Source organism: Suricata suricatta, chromosome 14, assembly GCF_006229205.1.
Source record: "Suricata suricatta isolate VVHF042 chromosome 14, meerkat_22Aug2017_6uvM2_HiC, whole genome shotgun sequence".
Classification (NCBI taxonomy): Eukaryota; Metazoa; Chordata; class Mammalia; order Carnivora; family Herpestidae; genus Suricata; species Suricata suricatta.
Window position 1 is genome coordinate 83,372,672 of NC_043713.1, and position 17,824 is coordinate 83,390,495.

Here is a 17,824-nt window from a genome sequence, read left to right on the forward strand (position 1 = left end):
GTCCCCGGGGCAGCGCTCGGCCTCGGCCTCGGCGCCCGGCTCCAGGGCCTTGGCGCCCGGCCGCACGGTGGACAGCAGCCACCAGAGCAGGAAGGACGCGGCGAGCGAGATGTAGGTCCACACGAACAGGGCCCAGAACCACGGGTCCCGGACGGGCTTGCGCACCTCGGAGAAGAGCAGGAGTTTCACCATGGTGTAGATGCCCGCGAAGAGGCACACCAGGGCGATGACCGTCCAGGAGGCGCGGAGCCGCCGCGGCCCCAGGGCGCTGTTCTTGGCCACGCCGATGGTGGCTCCCAGCAGCAGGCAGCTGCGGTACAGGCAGGCCGCCCAGAGGTCCAGCACCGAGTCGAAGATGTTGAAGTGGCGGATGTCCTCCAGCAGGCTGCGGTCCAGGTGGCTGAGGACGTAGATGGCCGTGGTCATGCCGACGTCCATGCCCATGAAGGCCAGGGTCACCGCCGCCGCCTTCCACAGCTGCATCCTGCCGGCCGGCGAGGGGCGGGTGCCGAGGAGCAGGCCCTAGCTCACGGGGGCGAGGCCATTGTCTGGGGGGCGAGGCCAGACCTGGAGGGGCAACAGGGCAAGGGGTTCAGGTTTGCCACTTGTTGGCTGTGTGACTTGGGGCAAGTCACCTGACATCTCTGCGCCTCCGCTGCCTCATCTGGAAGAGGGCAGGACAAGCGTTCTGATGTCCCAGGAGGGTCGTGGAGATTCCATTCATTTAAGGACCGTGTATGGAATGCCCAGGCTTACTGAGGGGCCAGACTCTGTTCTTTGGGTTGGGATTTAACGACGAACAGAAAGAAAGATCCTGGATTCTGTGGAGATGATACACGTGTGTGAGAGACACGAGTCTCTGTGATAAGTAAAGGACATAGTATGTTAAGAGATAGGGCTGGCGGGGGGGGGAAGAATGGGGCGTAGGAGATGGGGGGCAATGGGGGCAATTTTAAATAGGGGGATCCAGGAAATGGTGAGGGCAACTTTATTTTATGATTTATTTTAAATTTTTTTTATTTTTGAGAGACAGAGAGAGACAGCACGAGCAGGGGAGGGTCAGAGAGAGAGGGAGACACAGAATCTGAAGCAGGCTCCAGGCTCTGAGCTGTCAGCACAGAGCCTGACATGAGCCTCGAACCCATGAACCGTGAGATCATGACCTGAGCCGAAGCCGGGAGCTGGGTGCTTAACCAACTGAGCCACCCAGGCACCCTTATTTATTTATTTTTAAGTTTATTTTGAGAGAGAGTGCAAGAGAATCCCAAGCAGAGACTGACATGGGGCTTGAACTCACAAACCATGAGATCAAGACCTGAGCAGAGATCAAGAGTCGGACGCTTAATTGAATGAGTCACCCAGGCACCTCGAGGGCAAATTTAAATAGGGGGTCCAGGAAAGACCTCCCGATGAAGGTAACACTTGAGCAAGACTGAAAAGAGGTGAGGGAGTCCCCATGCAGACATCTGGGCGAAAAGCGTTTTCTGGCAGGACAGTCAGTGCCGCAGCCCTGAGGTAGAAGTGTACCGATGTGCTTGAGGGAGGCAAGGATACCCCATGTGGCCTGGGAGGTGAGGGGACAGGAGATCTGGGGGACTGAGAGGACACTGAGGTCAGCAAAACATGCAGTAAATGCTTGCTGTTTTTAGTAACACGAGTAGTATTAATACACTACTACTAATGTCTCTGAACCGGTTTCATTTTTATGTTTTTGTTATTTATTTTTTAATGTTTATTTATTTTGAGATGGGGAAGGAGCAGAGAGAGGAGAGAAAGAATCCCAAGCAGACTCTGCTGTCAGCACAGAGCTTGAAACGGGACTTGAACTCACAAACCATGAGATCATGACCTGAGCTGAAATCAAGAGTTGGACACCTAATTGACTGAGCCACCCAGGCACCCCGGTTTCCTCATTTTTAAAACAGCATGGGGGTGCCTGGGTGGTTCAGTAGGTTAAGCGTCCAACTTCGGCTCAGGTCATGATCTCACAGTTCGTGGGTTTGAGCCCCGCGTCAGGCTCTGTGCTGATAGCTCAGAGCCTGGAGCCTGCTTCTGATTCTGTGCCTTCCTCTCTTTCTGCCCCTCCCCTGATCACACAGTCTCTCTCTGTCTCTCAAAAATAAATAAATGTTAAAAAAAAAATTAAAAATAAAATAGCATGAGGCTCAATGCATGAACATCTGTTCTGGTCATGGTGCCTGGCACATAATTGCTGCTGATTGTTACCACTATATACAGTGGGTACTTAATAAATGTTTGTTTAGTTCTCTCTTCTCCAAATCGGGCCTTTCATCTCCCCAAATAAAACTTTACTCTCTTAGACCAAGGGGTGGGGTGGTGGCTCCAGGTCCTAGAGCAACCCAGGGACTTTCACATCTGCCTGGAAGTTTCCAGAATCTTTTCCTCCAGCCCAGGTTGCCCTTCACCTCCTGACCTAGGCCCTTATGGTTTTCTGGAGCTTAATGTCGGCTTTGTCTAAACCCTCACCGCCCCCCTATCCTGGGCCCCTCGGGACTGAGCCAGGAGACCCAGGAGCTGCAGGGACCCTGCACGATGTGGGCCCAGTGGTAAGTCTGGAAGTGGGGCGGGGCCAGGGCAGGACTGGGACTGGGCTGGGGGTGTGCCTCGGAGTGCTACCTCTTGACCTGGGTCCATTCCTTTTCATCCTGGGGACCTTATCATCCCATCTGCAAAATGGACCAAGGTCTGGAAAAAATCTCCAAGTGACACGGAGAGGCATGGAACCCTAGGAGGGGTCACTGTGAGTGTGTCGTGACTGGGAGTGGGGCCAGCTCGCGAGAGACCTTCTCCCCAGCAGCTCTGGTGCCCTGGGCTCGAACCCACGAACCACAGGATCATGTCCTGAGCTGAAGTCGGACGCTCAACCCACTGAGCCACCCAGGAGCCCCCACGCTGTTCTAAAAATGAGGGAACCGGGGTGCCTGGGTGGTTCAGTCTGGAGTGACAGAAACCCCGCACAACTGCACGAGGCAGCGGCTTCCACATTCCCATTTATGGGTGGAGACACGGAGGCAGAGAGAGGCAAAAGCACGTGCCCCACCTCACTCCGCAACAAAGGCCCAAGCCAGCGTGCCCTAACTCTGAGCCTCTGGACTGCATGCCTGGTGCCCGGCACGTGCCCGGTATGTACAAGCGGGCGTGGGGCGCCTGGGGGGCTCAGGCAGCTGAGCACCCGACTCTTGGTCTCAGCTCGGGTCATGATCTCACGGTCTGGGAGTTAGAGCCCCTTGTCAATCTCTGTGCGGATAGCACAGAGCCTGCTTAGGATTCTCTCTCTGCCCCTGCCCTGCTCATTCTCTGTCTCTCAAACTTTAAAAAAAATCTTTAAATATAAACACACAGTTATAAAACACAGCCCTTCTTGTGGGCCTGACATTATATATATATATATATATTTTTTTTTTAATAGCATTTTATTTTATTTTACTTTTTAAGGAGCCTCCATGCCCAGAGTGGGGCTTGAACTCATGACCCAGAGATCAAGAGTCACAAGCTTTACTGACTGAGCCAGCCAGGCGCCCCAGCCCAGCCTTTCCTATAGGCCATGCACTTCGTGTGTGTTTGCTTATGTAATCCTCACAACTTGTGAGATTTGTACTGTCATCACCCCCTTTTATCAGATGGAGAAATTGAGGCCCAGAGAAGTTAAGAACTTGCACAAGATCACACAGCTGGTGAGTAGCAGAGCTGGGATTTGAACCCAGAGCTATGTGGCTCTAGAGTCTGGGCTTTAACCCCTTAAGCTAAAACACTGGTCAATGTAACAAGTGCTAACAGGGAGCGTTTGTCTAAGGAAAAGAGAGTCTACACAAGAGGGGGCGCAGCCAAGAGACAGAGTGGATGGCATTCAGGAGGGGACAGTGACAACAGTACCAATAGCTGAGGCTGACTGATGTAAATGTGTCTGGCACTGCTCTAAGCGACTTACATGCATTAATCTTCACAAGAATCCTGTGAGGTGGGTTCTATTATTATCCCTATTTTATAGTCAAGAAAATTGAGGCACAGACAGGTTAAGGGAGCTGTCCCAGATCACACAGCTAGTAAGTGTCTGAGCTGGAAGGTGAACCCAGGCCATGGAGTTCCAAACTCTGCACTCTCAACTCCAAAGCCCTAATGCCTCAAAACAGCCTCTGCAGGGGTAGGCGAGACCCCCGATGATGCTCAGGAGGGGTGTGAGAAGCAGAAAGGACCCAGGGGTGCGTCAGTCGCTGAGCCCGGGCTCCACCTGGAGCCCGGCACTTCCAAGCAGACTCATGTCTGTCCCAGAGAAGGCTGCCTTGTCAGCCCCTAAGGAAGCCAGGACTGGATGGGGCCAGGGGCGGGGAGGCTGCAGGGGTAGGGATGGTGGGGACAGACCCCCTGCCCCATCTCTTGCTCCACCCCAAGTCCCAGCTGGGCTGCCAGCAAGGGCTCTTGTCTGCTGCAATGCAGAGGCCTCGGGGAGCCAGCGAGTGGGTGAGTGTGAGTCGGAGCCCAGGGAGGGACACTCCTGGCCCGGTGCCGTGCCAGGCCTGCTGGCCAAGCCACTGCCATCTACCCAGGCCCTGCCAGCCACCTCGGCTGTTGCTCACCTCACGGTGGGCACAAGGAGCTCCTTGGCCCTGGAAGGGAGCTGGGGTTCAGACAGCTGGCCTAGTGGGACAGGAGGCATGTCTGCCAGGGACCCGCTGAGGGACGTGGCCGGCTCCTCCTGCCCCCACTCCCAGTCGCTGGGGGAGCTCCTTCCCAACACCCCTCTGCTTGGGGTCATGGCGACCCCAGGTGACAGCCATCCACATGGGGTCCCAGCTGTTTATCTTCACCAGAAAAAGCAAAGTTCCACACTCGGGCATCATCGACTATCTGAAGCACATGATATAGGCAGGGAAACTGAGGCCCAGAGAATAAAAGTGAGGCCTGTCTAGGGTCACCCAGGGACCTGGGGACAGAGCAGCTATAGCACCATGGTCCCAGACTCCCAAGTGCTGAGTCCTTGTATCCAGGCTCTGATGGAGCAGAGTCCAACTCGGGTCGGGTTACAGCCCTTGGAGGGGACAGGCTACTCTGTCATTTTTAAAGTTACTGAGCAGGAGACTGAGAGGGGAAAGACCACCAGCCAAGACTGTGAGAAGGGAAGAAGGGGGGCCATGGGGCTGCTTGGAGGCACATCCCTGCTCTCCAGCTGCCTGATCAGGAGGACACAGCTGAGCTCAGCCCGGTGGAGCTGGAGGGCAAACTCCGGGCACGTGGGTGACGAGTGTGGCCCGAGGGACAAGGACAAGGTGGTGGCCAGAGGCCAGATCAGGTACTGCCCAGGTTGTGACATGGCCCAGGAAGACAGGGGCAACCCGCCTCGCCCCCGAATGCTAAGGAATGGCACAGGCTTAGCACGTGAACCCGTGCCCACAGTCACAACAGCTACTGGGTATGGAGTGCTACTAATGGGCAAACAATGGGCCAAGTGCCTGGCACCTCCCGCACAACTATCCTGGGAGATGCCCATGTAATCACGCCCACTGTACCGATGGGGAAGTGGAGGCCTGGGGAAGTTACGTGGCACGCAGAGAATAGGCAAAGAAAGGCAGCACTGCAACTCAACCCATCTCTGGATGGGATGTGCCCAGGCTGCTCAGGGACTCAGGGACCACGACAAAAGGGTCCTGAAGGACCTGGGTGGCCCAGGCAGCTTAGGTCCACTCCTAACTTGGTGAACTTTTCACCCCAAAGCTGTGATTGCCCAGCCCTGGAAAGGCCCGCTCACTGCTCCGCAAATCCTGGCTAACAGGGCAGTGTCATCGTGGGGTTTCGGATGCAGGGCCAGGGCCGGGCTGTGTCCACTTTGTTCCTGACTCCAGTCCTGCTGAACCCACCACATCTCACGCTGGGACTGGCCCTCTCGCAGAGACTTGGGAAAGTTGTTTCGGGTAACTCCTGGCCCCAGGTGAGGCAAACTGGGGAGCTACTGTGGGCGTTCCTACAACCTTCCTCTTGTCAACTGTCACCTGCCCCTCTTCAGGTGGGAATGGAGGCCAATCTATCTCCAGGGGGTGGGGCAGAGGGCGGTGATCCCTGTCACACCCGCTTAAAGCTCTCTTAAGTAACATCAGGAGGCGGCACCCCGTTTTAACATAGACCCACAGACAAGGGAGGAGCCTGGGGAACCCATGGGCCTAGTTGCCAGGGTGGATGTGCTAGAGTGTCAGCCCACGGGCCCGCGGGGGATACTGAGGGGAAAGGTTTGCCAAGCTCAGCAGGCCCAGGTCGCCCCCCGACCCCAGCCTCCTGCTACAGCCAGGGGTGCCCAGGATCCGTGGGCAGGCACCGCTGTAGAACGCGGGGAGTCCTGTGGAGTCGCGCCAGTCCGATCCTGGGGGGAGAACAGCCATCCCAGGATCCTCCCCAAAAGGCACCCCCACCATTTTCCAAGAGGCAGCAGCGCCATAGGAGTTAAAAAAAAAAAAAAAAGCAACATTCGCCCTGCGGGCGTGGAAAGGATGCTGCTGCAGGGTGGGGGGCTGGGACCAGAGGCTGCGGGCGCCTGGGGACAGGAGCGGGGGCCAGAAAGGCTCCCAGAAGGCTGCCACCTTCAACGGTGATGTCTCCGCTACCTCTGGGGCAGAAGGACCCAGACGCCCCCACCCTGTGTTGGGCTTAGCACCCCGGCCTGGGAAGGGCCTGTTCGGGGGTTCTGGGCGCCGTGCTCTTACCTGTTACCTTACCTGACACCAGGTGACCCGTGGGGAGGGGGCGCAGAGGGCTCGGGTCTTCAGGGGCGCAGGTTCCGCGCGGCTCATTGGAGACTGCGCCCGGCGCTGCGCTCGCTCCGCTCTTCCCGCTGATCCTCCCCGCCTCCCACCCCAGCTGCGCCGCGGCAAGGTCGGAGCCGAGCGGGGCGGGCGCCCAGGCCAGCTGACGGGTGGGGCGGGGCCTCCCGGGCGGGGCGGGGCCCCTGGGGGCGGGGCCAGAGCTAGCTGCCCGCCCACCTGCGACGAGCCCCGCCCCGTCTCCCCAAGCCGGGTCCTCCAGCTCTGCACTCCTGGTCTGGAGGCTCCAGGGCCAATCCGGGCACACAGAGGTGTCCTGACCTGGTGGGGGCGCCACCTCTTTCATGGGTCTTTTCCTCTGGAGGGACAGCCTGCCGGCCCTGGAGGGTGCGGGTTATGATCCTCTTTTTTTCCTTAGTTCCTCCCTCCCTCCCTTCCTTCCTTCCATCCTCTTTGTCTTTCTCCCTGTCTCTCCCTCCCTGTTTCAACAATTATCTGACCAGCACCTACAGCGAGCCTTGTACTAACTAGTCTAAGCTTTTGAGATGCAACAGTGAACAAAACAGGATCCTTGTCCTGCTGGAGCTGACATGCTAGTGAGGGAGCCAGGCAATACTTGTAATAGGTAACTAAAGTATTTCTGGTGGCAGGAAATACATTTTTACGGAGAAAAACAGAGCAGGGTAGTGAGGATTCGGAGAGGGGAAACAGCAGTATACACTGCATGACTGCTGGGTGCTGGGTGCTAGCACTATGGCCAAGTGTGAAAAAAGGAAAACAGCCATCCTCTGCAGGGTAGGGGAGACAGGAAATCAGCAAGTCCATACATAAGATAATTTCAGTTAGTGGTAAGTGCTATAAAGGAGTAAAACTGGGTGCGGTAATGGAAAGTGACATGGGCTTACTCTAGCTAGGAGGGCTCTTAGAGAAAGGTGGAAGGTGAGCAGGCTTCCAGGCAAAGGGTGTGGCCTGAACCAAGAGCCAGGGAGAGCAGGTCAAGGCCCAGAGAACCGGCAAGTCGGCCAACATATCCCTTCCCCCCTCCATCCTTCAGTCAAAGGCTTAAAGTGCTCTGAATTTATTTTAAAAAATGTTTTAATGTTTTTTATTTTGAGAAAGAGAGATAGAGCACGAGGGGGGAGAGGCAGAAAGAGAGGGAGACACAGAATCTGAAGCAGGCTTCAGGCTCTGAGCTGTCAGCACAGAGCCCAAAGTGGGGCTAGAACTCACGAACCACAAGATCATGACCTGAGCTGAAGTCAGATGCTTAACCGACTGAGCCCCCCCCGCCCCAACACCCCAAAGGACTTTGACTTTAAAACAGCCTCTGCTACTACCTGGCACAGCCTCCTTCAAGGGGGGATTTGGCAAAGTTCCGAATTTAAAAAGCACTTTTTTTGGACCCAGTAGGAATTTCTCCTATAGAGAAGACTTATGGAGGGGAGCAAAGATACCAGTTTGCAGATAGTTACTATAGTTGCAAAAGCCTGGAAATAAGCTAAATACCCTTCCATAGGGAACTGGCCAATTCATTACAGAGCATGGCTCCCGGAACATTCTGTGGTGGCAGGGGGGAAAAAACAACATATGTCTGTATCTATGTACAGAAGTTCTATAAAGGTAGGGAAGGACCTCCTGCACTATTGTGTGAAAACAAGGGACACAGGGGCGCCTGGGTGGCTCCGCTGGTTGGGAGTCTGACTCTTGATTTTGGCTCAGGTCATGATCTCACAGTTCATGGGTTCAAAAAGGGACAGAATAAAGTGGAAGTATGTTAATATTTGAGCAAAAACAAAAGTAACTATATGATTATAGTTGAACAAAGCATCCTGGACTATCCAAAAGTCAGAATGACTCAGAGCTGGGTCGAGATCCAGGCTCTGTCAGTTTTGCTGTGTGAAATCAGCCAACGCAGTATTGAAGGAGAAAAACAGAGTCGGAGGACTGACACTACCCAACTTCAAGACTTACTATAAAGCTACCGTAATAAGACAGTGTGGTCTGGATGAAAGAAGAGACACACAGATCAATGGAACGGTATAGAGAGTCCAGAAACAGACTCATATAAACACAGTCAACTGATCTGTGACAAAGGAGCAAAGGCAGGGCAACGCAGCAAACATTGTCTTTTCAACAAATGCTTTGAGGACAATTGGACACCCGTTAAAAAAAAAAAGATCTAGACTTAGACCTTAGGCTTTTCACAAAAATTAACTCCAAATGAACCACAGACCTAAATGTAAAATGCAAAACTATACAACTCTTAGAAGGTAACATAGAACAGGGGCGCCTGGGGGCTCAGTCACTTGGTCATCCGACTTCGGCTCAGGTCATGATCTCGCAGTTTGTGGGTTTGAGCCCCAAGGCGGGCTCTGTGCTGACAAGCCTGGAGCCTGGAGCCTGCTTTGGATTCTGTGTCTCCCCCTCTCTCTGCCCCTCCCATGCTTGTGCTCTGTCTCTCAATAATAAATATTATTGATAAATTTAAAAAAAGAAATAACATAGGACAATATCTAGATTTTCCTGGGTATGAAGATGATCTTTGGATGCAGCACCAGAAGCATGATTCATGAAAGAATTGGTAAGCTGAACTTCATTATGGATAAAAACTTTTGCTCTGCAAAGATACTGCCAAAAGAATGAGAAGACAAGCCACAGACTGGGAGAAAATACTTGCAAAAACCATATCTGATAAAGCCAAATATTTTGTGTTCTAAAAAAGTACAAAAATACAAAAATCTCAACAACAAAAACCCAAATAGCCCAATTTTAAAAAAGAGGCAAAAGGAGTATCTGGGTGGTGTGGTCGGTTAAGCGGTGGACTCTTGATCTCAGCTCAGGTCATAATCTCACAGGTTGTGAGTTCGAGCCCCACATCAGGCTCTGCATGGATGGCATGAAGCCTGCCTGGGATTCTGTCTCTCCTCCTCTCTGCCCCTCACTCGCTTATGCTCGTTCTCTCTCTCTCCAAATAAATAAATGCACTTAAAACAAAACAGAAAGATGCAGAAGACTTGAACAGAGACTTCACCAAAGATATAGAGATGGCAAATAAACTTATGAAACGACGCTCAAAATCAAATCATTAGGAAATTGCGAATTAAAACAACAATGTGATACCATTACCTACCTAACAGAATTGCTAAAATCCAAAAACACTGGTAGCACCAAATGTTGGTGAAGATGTGGAGCAATGGGAAGACTCATTCATTGCTGGTGGGAAACACAAAACAGTAGTTACTTTTGAGGAGTTTGGTAGTTTCTTCTACAACTAAACCTAAGAACTTCATGATTCAACAAACATGCCCCTTGGGATTTACCCAAATGAATTGAAAACTCATGTCCACGTAAAAGCCCGCAGATGGATGTTTATAGCAGCTTTATTCATAACTGTCAAAGCTTGGAAGCAAGCAAGATGTCCATCAGTAGGTGGAGGGATGACCGTGGCACATCCATTTGGTTATCAAGTCATGGAAAGACATGCAGGAAACATAAATGCCTATTACGGAGTGCAAGAAGCCAATCTGAAAAGGCATGATACCAACTCTAGGACGTCTGGAAAAGACAAAACTATGAGACAGGAAAAGGGTCAGTGGTTGCCAGGGGTTAGGGGGTGGGGAGGGACGAAAAGGCAGAGCACAGAGGACGCTGAGGGAGGGGACACTGTTCTCTAGGATACCCTGATGCGTGTTCTGCAGGGTCAACAGCCGTGGATGTACAACCTCAAGAGGAACCCTAACATAAACTGTGGACTTCAGGTAACAATGCTGTGTCAGTGTGACTTAATCTCTTGTGACAAATGTACCACTCTGGTGAGGGGTGTTGACAGTGAGGGAGAGGCTGGGGGGGGATGGGGCATATGGTAAATCTCTGTACTTTCCATTCAATTTTGCTGCGAACCTGAAAGTGCTCTAAAAAGTAAAGCCTATGAACAGATGGTTAAAAGGGTAAACTTTATGTTATGTGTATCTTACTGCAATAAAAAATTTACAATGTTCATAGTGGCTTTATTCATGAAATCTAGACTGGAAAGAATACAAATGTCCCTCAACGGCAGAATGGCTCAGTGGGTGAAGTCGTCCTGTGGAATATCAAGCAGCCACAAAAAAGCATAAATTGCCCCCAGCTTCACACAAAACCCATCAGACTCAAGAATAGAATCTTGAGTGAGAGGGGCGCCTGGGGGGCTCCGACGGTTAAGTGTCTGACTCTTGATTTCAGCTCAGGTCATGACCTCATGGTTTGTGGGACTGAACCCCACACTGGGCTCTGTAGAGTGCGGAGCCTGCTTGGGATTCTCTCTCCCTCTCTCCTTGTCCCTCCCCTGTGCTTGTGCATGTTCTTTTTCTCTCTCGCAAAATAAATAAACTTTAACAAATTAAAAAGAAAAGAATGAGTGAGAGGAGAGCTATACAAAATAATACATACTATATGATCTTACGTGTATCAAATTCGATAACAGGCAACACTAACCTTTCTTAGGAGGAAGGCTAATGATCAGTCTTGACTGAGCAGGGCTATGGTGGGGGCCTCCGCAGGCTGGGATGTTTTGTTCTTGGGTCTGGATGTTGGTTACCTGTGTGTGTCTAGTTTGCAAAAATTCACCAAACCGTACACTTAAGCTGTGCCTTTTTTTTTTTTATAGCATGCTCTATATGAATTTAAAAAAATGTGCGCAGATACCTACATAGGAATATACACATGCACAACATGCATATACACACGTACACACACACACTGGAATCAGATAGATGGAAGGACCCGTGCTGTGCCGCTTACTAGGCAGATAGGCCTTGCACTTCCCCGAACCTCATCTGTACAACACGTGTCCTAATATGTCACTCAGACAGCAAAAACACATCAGCACCGGTTGAGAGCACACTGATACAGTATTCACTATTAATACTTTGCTGCTGTTCCCTTTGGTGACTGAGCCCAGGCTGGGGCAGAGTAGGGGCAGGGACACTGCTTCCGAGGAGGAGGGGGCCCACCGGGAGGTCCAGTCTAGACTGACAGGCAAAACATGTTTATCTTGCAAAGTGCCGCAAAGGGAGAAATCTGAAGAGGTGCACTGGCGGGAGGATGCAGGGGCCGGGTCTGGCCAGGGCCTCTAGGGCAGGAAGGCAGTTTGGGGGGTAATGAATGCAGAGCTGGGGAAATGGATCCTTTCCTGGAGAGCAGGGCCCTTCACTATCGCTGGGCAATCAAGACACCCGTGGAAGTTTAAGTACCTTCTCAGGCCACACAGCTCTGGGCTGGGGAGCTTCATCCTTGAGGGGGAAACAGACCCCCAGAGGGACTTCCCCTTGGGGAAGCCTGGTACCTTCAGGAGGCTTGGGCTGGGTCCTGGGGTCCTCATGGCCCAGTGACCTAGATTTCATGCCTGAGGAGGGGAAAGGGTACCTAGGGAGACCCGACCATACCTTTAGGGACAACCTAGCAGGATCAGACTCGTGTTCCATTCCAGACTCCACTATTTATGAACTGTGTGGCCTTGAATGACCTTGGGTCATTCAACGTCTCTGACCTTCATTTTCCACTTCTGTAAAATGGGGATAATTTCTACCTCATAAGGTTGGTGGGGAGGCTTAAGCAGCTTCCCTTTGCACGTAGAGTAAAATCCAAAATATTAACAGTGGTCTCTTTTGCCCACTGATCTGGTCTAAATGCCACCCTGGCCTCATTCTGTATGACGCACCCTCTTCCCTGCTTTGCAGTTCTTCCAGCACGTTCCAGCATGCCAAGTTCACCCCACTGCAGGGGTTTTGCACTTTTAGTTCCCCTGCCTACACCCCTTGCCTGCCCCGTCTTGCCGCAGCAGTTGCGGCTCGGCTGAAATGTCATCCTCCGGGAGGTTTTCTCCTGGCTTCTCTGCGTAAAGCAGCCGCCTGCAGGCACTCACCATCCCGTCACCCAGCTGGTCTTCCGGGCACTTATGACTGAGTGAAAATACTTGACCATGTATTTGTTTCTTTGCTTACTCCTGTCTCCCCTACTTGACTAAGTTTCAGAAGCACAAGGACCTTATCTGTCACTCAAAACACACTTCTTCAGCCTCACAGCCCCCCTCCCACACTCAGGGTAGTCCTGCTGCCCCTGGCCAGCCAGTGTGGAAACCAATCAGGCCGTTGCCCTGAGAGCAGAAGCCTCCTCCTAGCCCCCCGAGGTGCTGGCGGGGGTCCCGGACCCCCAAGCATGCTGGTGGAGACAGCTGGGGAAGACAGCCGGCACCAGGACGTGAAATTCTCCCATCATCCTCTGGGGAGCCACTGGCAGGCGCCAGGGGTCAATCTGCCACAAAGCTGAGAGGAACCAGGGACTGTGCTGTCTATGAGCATGAGTGTGCTAGATGTGTGTGTGTGATACATGTGTGAGGGTGTGCATGGGTGTGAGTGTGCGGCTGTGACCGTATGCAAGGTGTGTGAGGGTGAGCGGATGTGGAGGTGAGTGCATCATTGCTATGAGCATACTTGTGACGGTGTGTGAATGTGTTAGCATGGGTGAGCATGTAAGGGTGTGCGTGAGTGTGTATGTGTCTCACTGGCCATGTGAGTGTGTGGCTGTCATCCTGAGTATACACCTAGAGGGAAGGAAAGCATCAAGAAAATAAATGATGGGGCGTCTGGGGGGCTCAGGTCATGATCTCACCGTTTGGGAGTTGGAGCTGCTCAGATCCTCTGCCCCTCCCCCGCTAGTGTGTGCGCTCTCAAAAATAACCATTTACGATAAAAGAAAAAAATGCCAACAAGCACAAAGAGAAAACTGGAAATCCTTCATAATCCAACCACTCAGAGAACTCCTCCTGTGAACCCTGGGGCCGGTCAAGGGCCCTCTCTGAGCCTCGGTTTCCCCATCTGTAATAATGGTGAGACAGTACCTCGTTCAAAGTTTTGCCGTGTGGATGAAAGGAGATAAGGTGGAGGCCCGGCCAACACGAGTTATCATTTGTGGTCGCCTGCGTGCCCGGGGTAAGGGCTGGCGGCTCGAGGCCCGTTAGACCTCCTCCCTACACCGCGCTGACCCAGGGAGGGAATCTAGGACCGGGGGCGCGCGTCTGCTGCAGGGGACACGACTTCCCCTACTCCGAGCCCTAGTTCTCCCAGCTTAGCAACAGGGCTGCCAGCCAAGCTTCTTCCCTGGGCTTCGCAGCTCTGGGCTTGGGGGTGCACGGCGGACCAAGATGGGGTCCCTCAGACAAAGTACGCAGGAGCTACGACGGGTCACCCCGACGCGGGAGCGCACGGTCTGGAAGGAACCTCCTCGTCTCACGCCGGCGGCGCGTCGTGCGGGGTGTGGCCGCCAACAGACCACACCCTCTTCCCCGCCCACACCTGTTCCCTTCGGCCCAGCCGCCGGAAGTCAGGCCGCACGGAGCGTTTTCGAGAAGACACTTCCCGGGGCCGTCAGCAGCGAATCTGGAGACTGGCGGAGGCTCGAGCAGGGCCGGGCAGGGACCCGGGCAGAGTGCTGCACCCAAGTTCAGACGCACAGAACCGGATAGTTGGTAGTTGGGGAGAACGAGACCAGACCCCAGAACTCCTCTGTCCTCCTGGCATTGGCTGCCTATTTAAAAGCGCCGAGCAGAAAAGGAAGGCAGCATTTAAGCAAAACGGCTTAGGGTTCCAAGTCCCAACTAGTCCCCGGCCATGTGAAGGTACGGCTCAGTTTGCCTATCTGTAAAGTGGGGGCAATTGATCCCCGCCTCGTGGGCGTGGGAGCTGTGAGGCGCAACGAGAAGACCACACGCTCTGTCCGCCGTGGCCGCTCGTCCCACTCTGACCCCTGGGTGTCTTTCTCCATCGCCGATCCGTTTTCTGGGGCCGAGTCTTCGTTCTTTTCTGCACTAGGGAACTCAGAACGGACCCTTGCCTCTTGCCTCCCGTTCCACACCCGTGCCTCTCCTCCCCCCGGCGGGAGGCGTGCCGGGAAGCGCCCCTACCGAACCCGGTTGGGCCGTGCTCGCCTCTTCGCCATGGCGACGGCTGCGGCCCCGCGGCGCTTCTGCCGCTGCGCCTGCTTTTGCACCGAGAACTTGTACGTGGCGCGCTACCGGCTCCACGTGCGCTTCCGGGGCGAGGAGCAGCTGCGCCGGGACTACGGCCCGGTGAGTGGCCCCCAGTGGCTCTGCGGAGAAATGGGCGGGGAGGGTGCTCCCGGGTGCTCAGATCTGCCCAGAATGACCTAATCTCTGGGTGCCTCGCTCTCTTCACCTTCAAGGGGACTAATAGTGTCTCTTTAGTGAGGTTGTCGTAGGGAATGAATATATGAATGAATGAACGGAACATACAGGTAAAGGGCCGACGGCAAGGCCAGGCTCGGGGCGCTCTCGGTGTTGTCTGTTTTAAGTGCTTATCGAATTTCATCCTCACAATGATCCTCTGAGGTCCGGGCTCTCATCTGCATCTTAACCAGGGGAAACTGAGGCTCAGAGACGTTAAGTGACTTATTCACACGGCCACACAGTTGAGCTCCCTGGACTTTCTGCTCTCAGATCCTGCACAGCCGAGGATGTGTCAGCCCCAAGGACTTCCAGCAGCTGTTAGGAGAGGTAACGCTGCCCACCCTCCTCCGCCCCCTATACACCCAGCCTAGCTCTTCCTCTTTAGATCTGTGATAGCAGTTTGGGGCGGGGGGTCTCCCTGTGCCCACTCACTGAAGCACCTGGGTCGACACCAGAAAAAGAGAAAGTGGTAAGTGCCAGGTCGTGTACCCCACGCCCTCCTGAGAGAGAAACTTGTGCTGAAAGAGGGGATTACTGGCCCCAGGTGTCCCAGCAGGTGGAGCTGAGATCCCACCGGGGCCACCCAGCTTCCTCTCTCCGCCTGCCCCTTCCGCTGGTGCCAGGGCTGCTTCTACTCTTCTACCACCCCCTCCCTCATCTGGGGGGTGGTAACGGGAAGCTTCCTAGGTGAGTCCCCTGCAGCCTCTGGAACACAAGATTTGGCTGGGACTCCATTCCCCTCCCTCGGCCCAGCTGCCTGAGGTATGTGGCGGGGCTCTCATCCCCGCCAGGCTCTGAAAGGTGCAACCAGATGGGATGGGCCCTCCTCGAGAAGGAGCCGCCTTCAGCGAGCAGCTCAGCACCTGCAGCTGACCCTGAGAGAGTCAGCTGTGTGGGGAGACTGGGTGCTCAGCCAGGCTCCGAGGCCAGCCTGCTCTGGCCCTCCTAAGCCTCCGTTTCCTCATCTGTACAATGACCTTGGGGGAGTATTGGGAGGTCCCGTCCGGATGACCCGGCCTTGTCCCATCCCCAGCTTGAGCAGGAGGTGCAGCGGCGGCAGCAGCTGGCGCAGGAGTCGGCTGCCAGGAAAGCCCTCATTTCAAGCTCCTACCACCCCGCGTGGCCGGACATCTACAACACATTGCAGGTACCTGGCAGGGGCAGGCCACTGGAGGCGGCGGAGGCCTCAGGTGCTGGAGGCCGTCTGCCCCACACCTGGCGTGTTTTGCCCCCAGGATGAAGCTCTGGCCCCTGAGTTTCTGGCCGCAGCTGAGTACAGCGCATCGCCGGGGGCAGACCTCGAAGGCCTTCTCCAGCGGCTGGAGACAGTGTCTGGTGAGCTCTTGGCCCCATCACGCAGTAGGACTCGGAGTAGGGGTTCGGGGAGCCGCCACCCTTCAGGTCTGCCTCCAAAACCCAAGCCCGCAGGAGCTACATAGGCTGTTGGAACTGACCTGCAGGAGCAGGGCATCTGTATTCACTGACTCACGTGCCCAACTGTCCGTGTCAGGCGTGAGCTAGCTGGCACTCCAGTTGGGGGGGCCCGAAGAACTTAATGATGGGACAGCTAGCACAGGTGTGCGCTGAGTTCAGCGATACGCAGGGATAGTGAAGGACCATCCCCCCATAGCGGGGCTAACAGGGCTGGGGGTGGGGAGCAGACAGTTCCTTGCCCCTAGACCCCGAGAAGCGGCCAAGAGTGAAGTGTCTTGAGCCTGCCACCACCTGGATCTGCGGGGGAGGCGCAGGGAGCAGCTGCCGGGTAGCAGCGTGGCCTGAAACAGAAGCACGAAGCCAAGCCAAACTGAGAAATACCGCATCTCTCTAGCCCTGAATCTCCTGCTGGGACCTCCCACTGCCTAACCCTAGCAGGAAGTCTGGCCCTTCTAAATTCCTTAATCCCTCTGCCTCAGTTTCATCATCTGTGGAATGGGAGTGATAGTAATACCCATCTCATAAAGTGTGATTAAGTGAGGTAATGTGCCTAAAGGGCTGGGCGCATAGCGTTTAGAAGTGGTTTCCTCAGTCTTGCAGTTCCGGTTGTGCCTAGGCTTGGGGCTGCCATGGGGAGACAAGTGGGAGGTGCTGCTCCCCTTATGAAGCCCGTGCTCTGTTGTGAGGCACAAGGTGGTGTGTGAATGAAACATCACCCCCCCCAGTCTGGGGGCATCCCTCCCCATTCCCATTCACTCCCCAACAGCGATCATGTAATGGTGAAGGCTGATGGCTGTGAGTTGGCTGAAAGTGGGGAGAGGGGGCACACCAGTCGTGCACCCCGGGGTGTTGGTGCATCTGCCAAGAAATGTTTGCGTTTCCATTTGGAGCCTGGCCTCTCCCTACCACGGCCCAGCAGGAAAGAGCAGCCCCCCTCAGCCTTCCTGTGTGGGGAACAGAGGCTCCAAGAGGCACGTCAGTTGGGGCACAGATGTTGGTGGCTCATGGGGTGGGGTGCAGAGAAAGCCTGACACTGGCCCTGTGAATCTGCTTGGCTCTATCACTGACCTGCTGGGTGTCGTCGGGTTAATCCCTTCCCAACTCTGGGTCTCACCAGAACCCACCTCTGGGTCTGGCGGCTAGGCTGTGGGCACCTGTGGCAGCAGGAGGAGGGGCTCCGGGGACTAATAAGGGGGCCCAAGAATAGGCCCCTTGTTGCCCACACATTATGTCATCAGTGGTCACAACAGCCCTGAGAAGGGAGCACCTGTGTTAGCGCCATCGTACTGATGAGGAAACCGAGGCTGAGGGAAGTGAAAAGACATGCCCAGCTCACACAGCTCCCAAGGAGGCTGACACCCGCACGGAAGCTCCCACCCAGCACACTGTCCCCCCCCCCCCC

General features: G+C 54.5%; 2 protein-coding genes across 8 annotated transcripts in view; one reads left to right on the forward strand and one right to left on the reverse strand.

Moving 5' to 3' along the window:
• The window catches only part of ABCB9 (ATP binding cassette subfamily B member 9), a 37,216-nt gene extending 22,466 nt beyond the window's left edge, over nt 1-14,750 (reverse strand). Inside the window, exons 1-3 of one of the 4 annotated variants that reach the window (XM_029921840.1) lie at nt 13,645-14,750; nt 9,898-9,980; nt 28-567 (exon numbers count right to left, since the gene is read on the reverse strand). In XM_029921840.1, the coding sequence (XP_029777700.1) occupies nt 28-483 (456 nt within the window). In that variant the 5' untranslated portion in view covers nt 484-567; nt 9,898-9,980; nt 13,645-14,750. Of the gene's footprint in view, nt 1-27; nt 568-6,710; nt 6,875-9,897; nt 9,981-13,644 lie in introns of those variants that run through there. The other 3 variants (XM_029921842.1, XM_029921839.1, XM_029921841.1) reach the window with 3 other exon arrangements.
• The window catches only part of OGFOD2 (2-oxoglutarate and iron dependent oxygenase domain containing 2), a 5,358-nt gene continuing 1,678 nt past the window's right edge, over nt 14,145-17,824 (forward strand). The window contains exons 1-6 of one of the 4 annotated variants that reach the window (XM_029921843.1): nt 14,145-14,421; nt 14,615-14,871; nt 15,259-15,315; nt 15,542-15,675; nt 16,022-16,135; nt 16,224-16,323. In XM_029921843.1, the coding sequence (XP_029777703.1) occupies nt 14,740-14,871; nt 15,259-15,315; nt 15,542-15,675; nt 16,022-16,135; nt 16,224-16,323 (537 nt within the window). In that variant the 5' untranslated portion in view covers nt 14,145-14,421; nt 14,615-14,739. Of the gene's footprint in view, nt 14,872-15,258; nt 15,316-15,393; nt 15,458-15,532; nt 15,676-16,021; nt 16,136-16,223; nt 16,324-17,824 lie in introns of those variants that run through there. The other 3 variants (XM_029921844.1, XM_029921845.1, XM_029921847.1) reach the window with 3 other exon arrangements.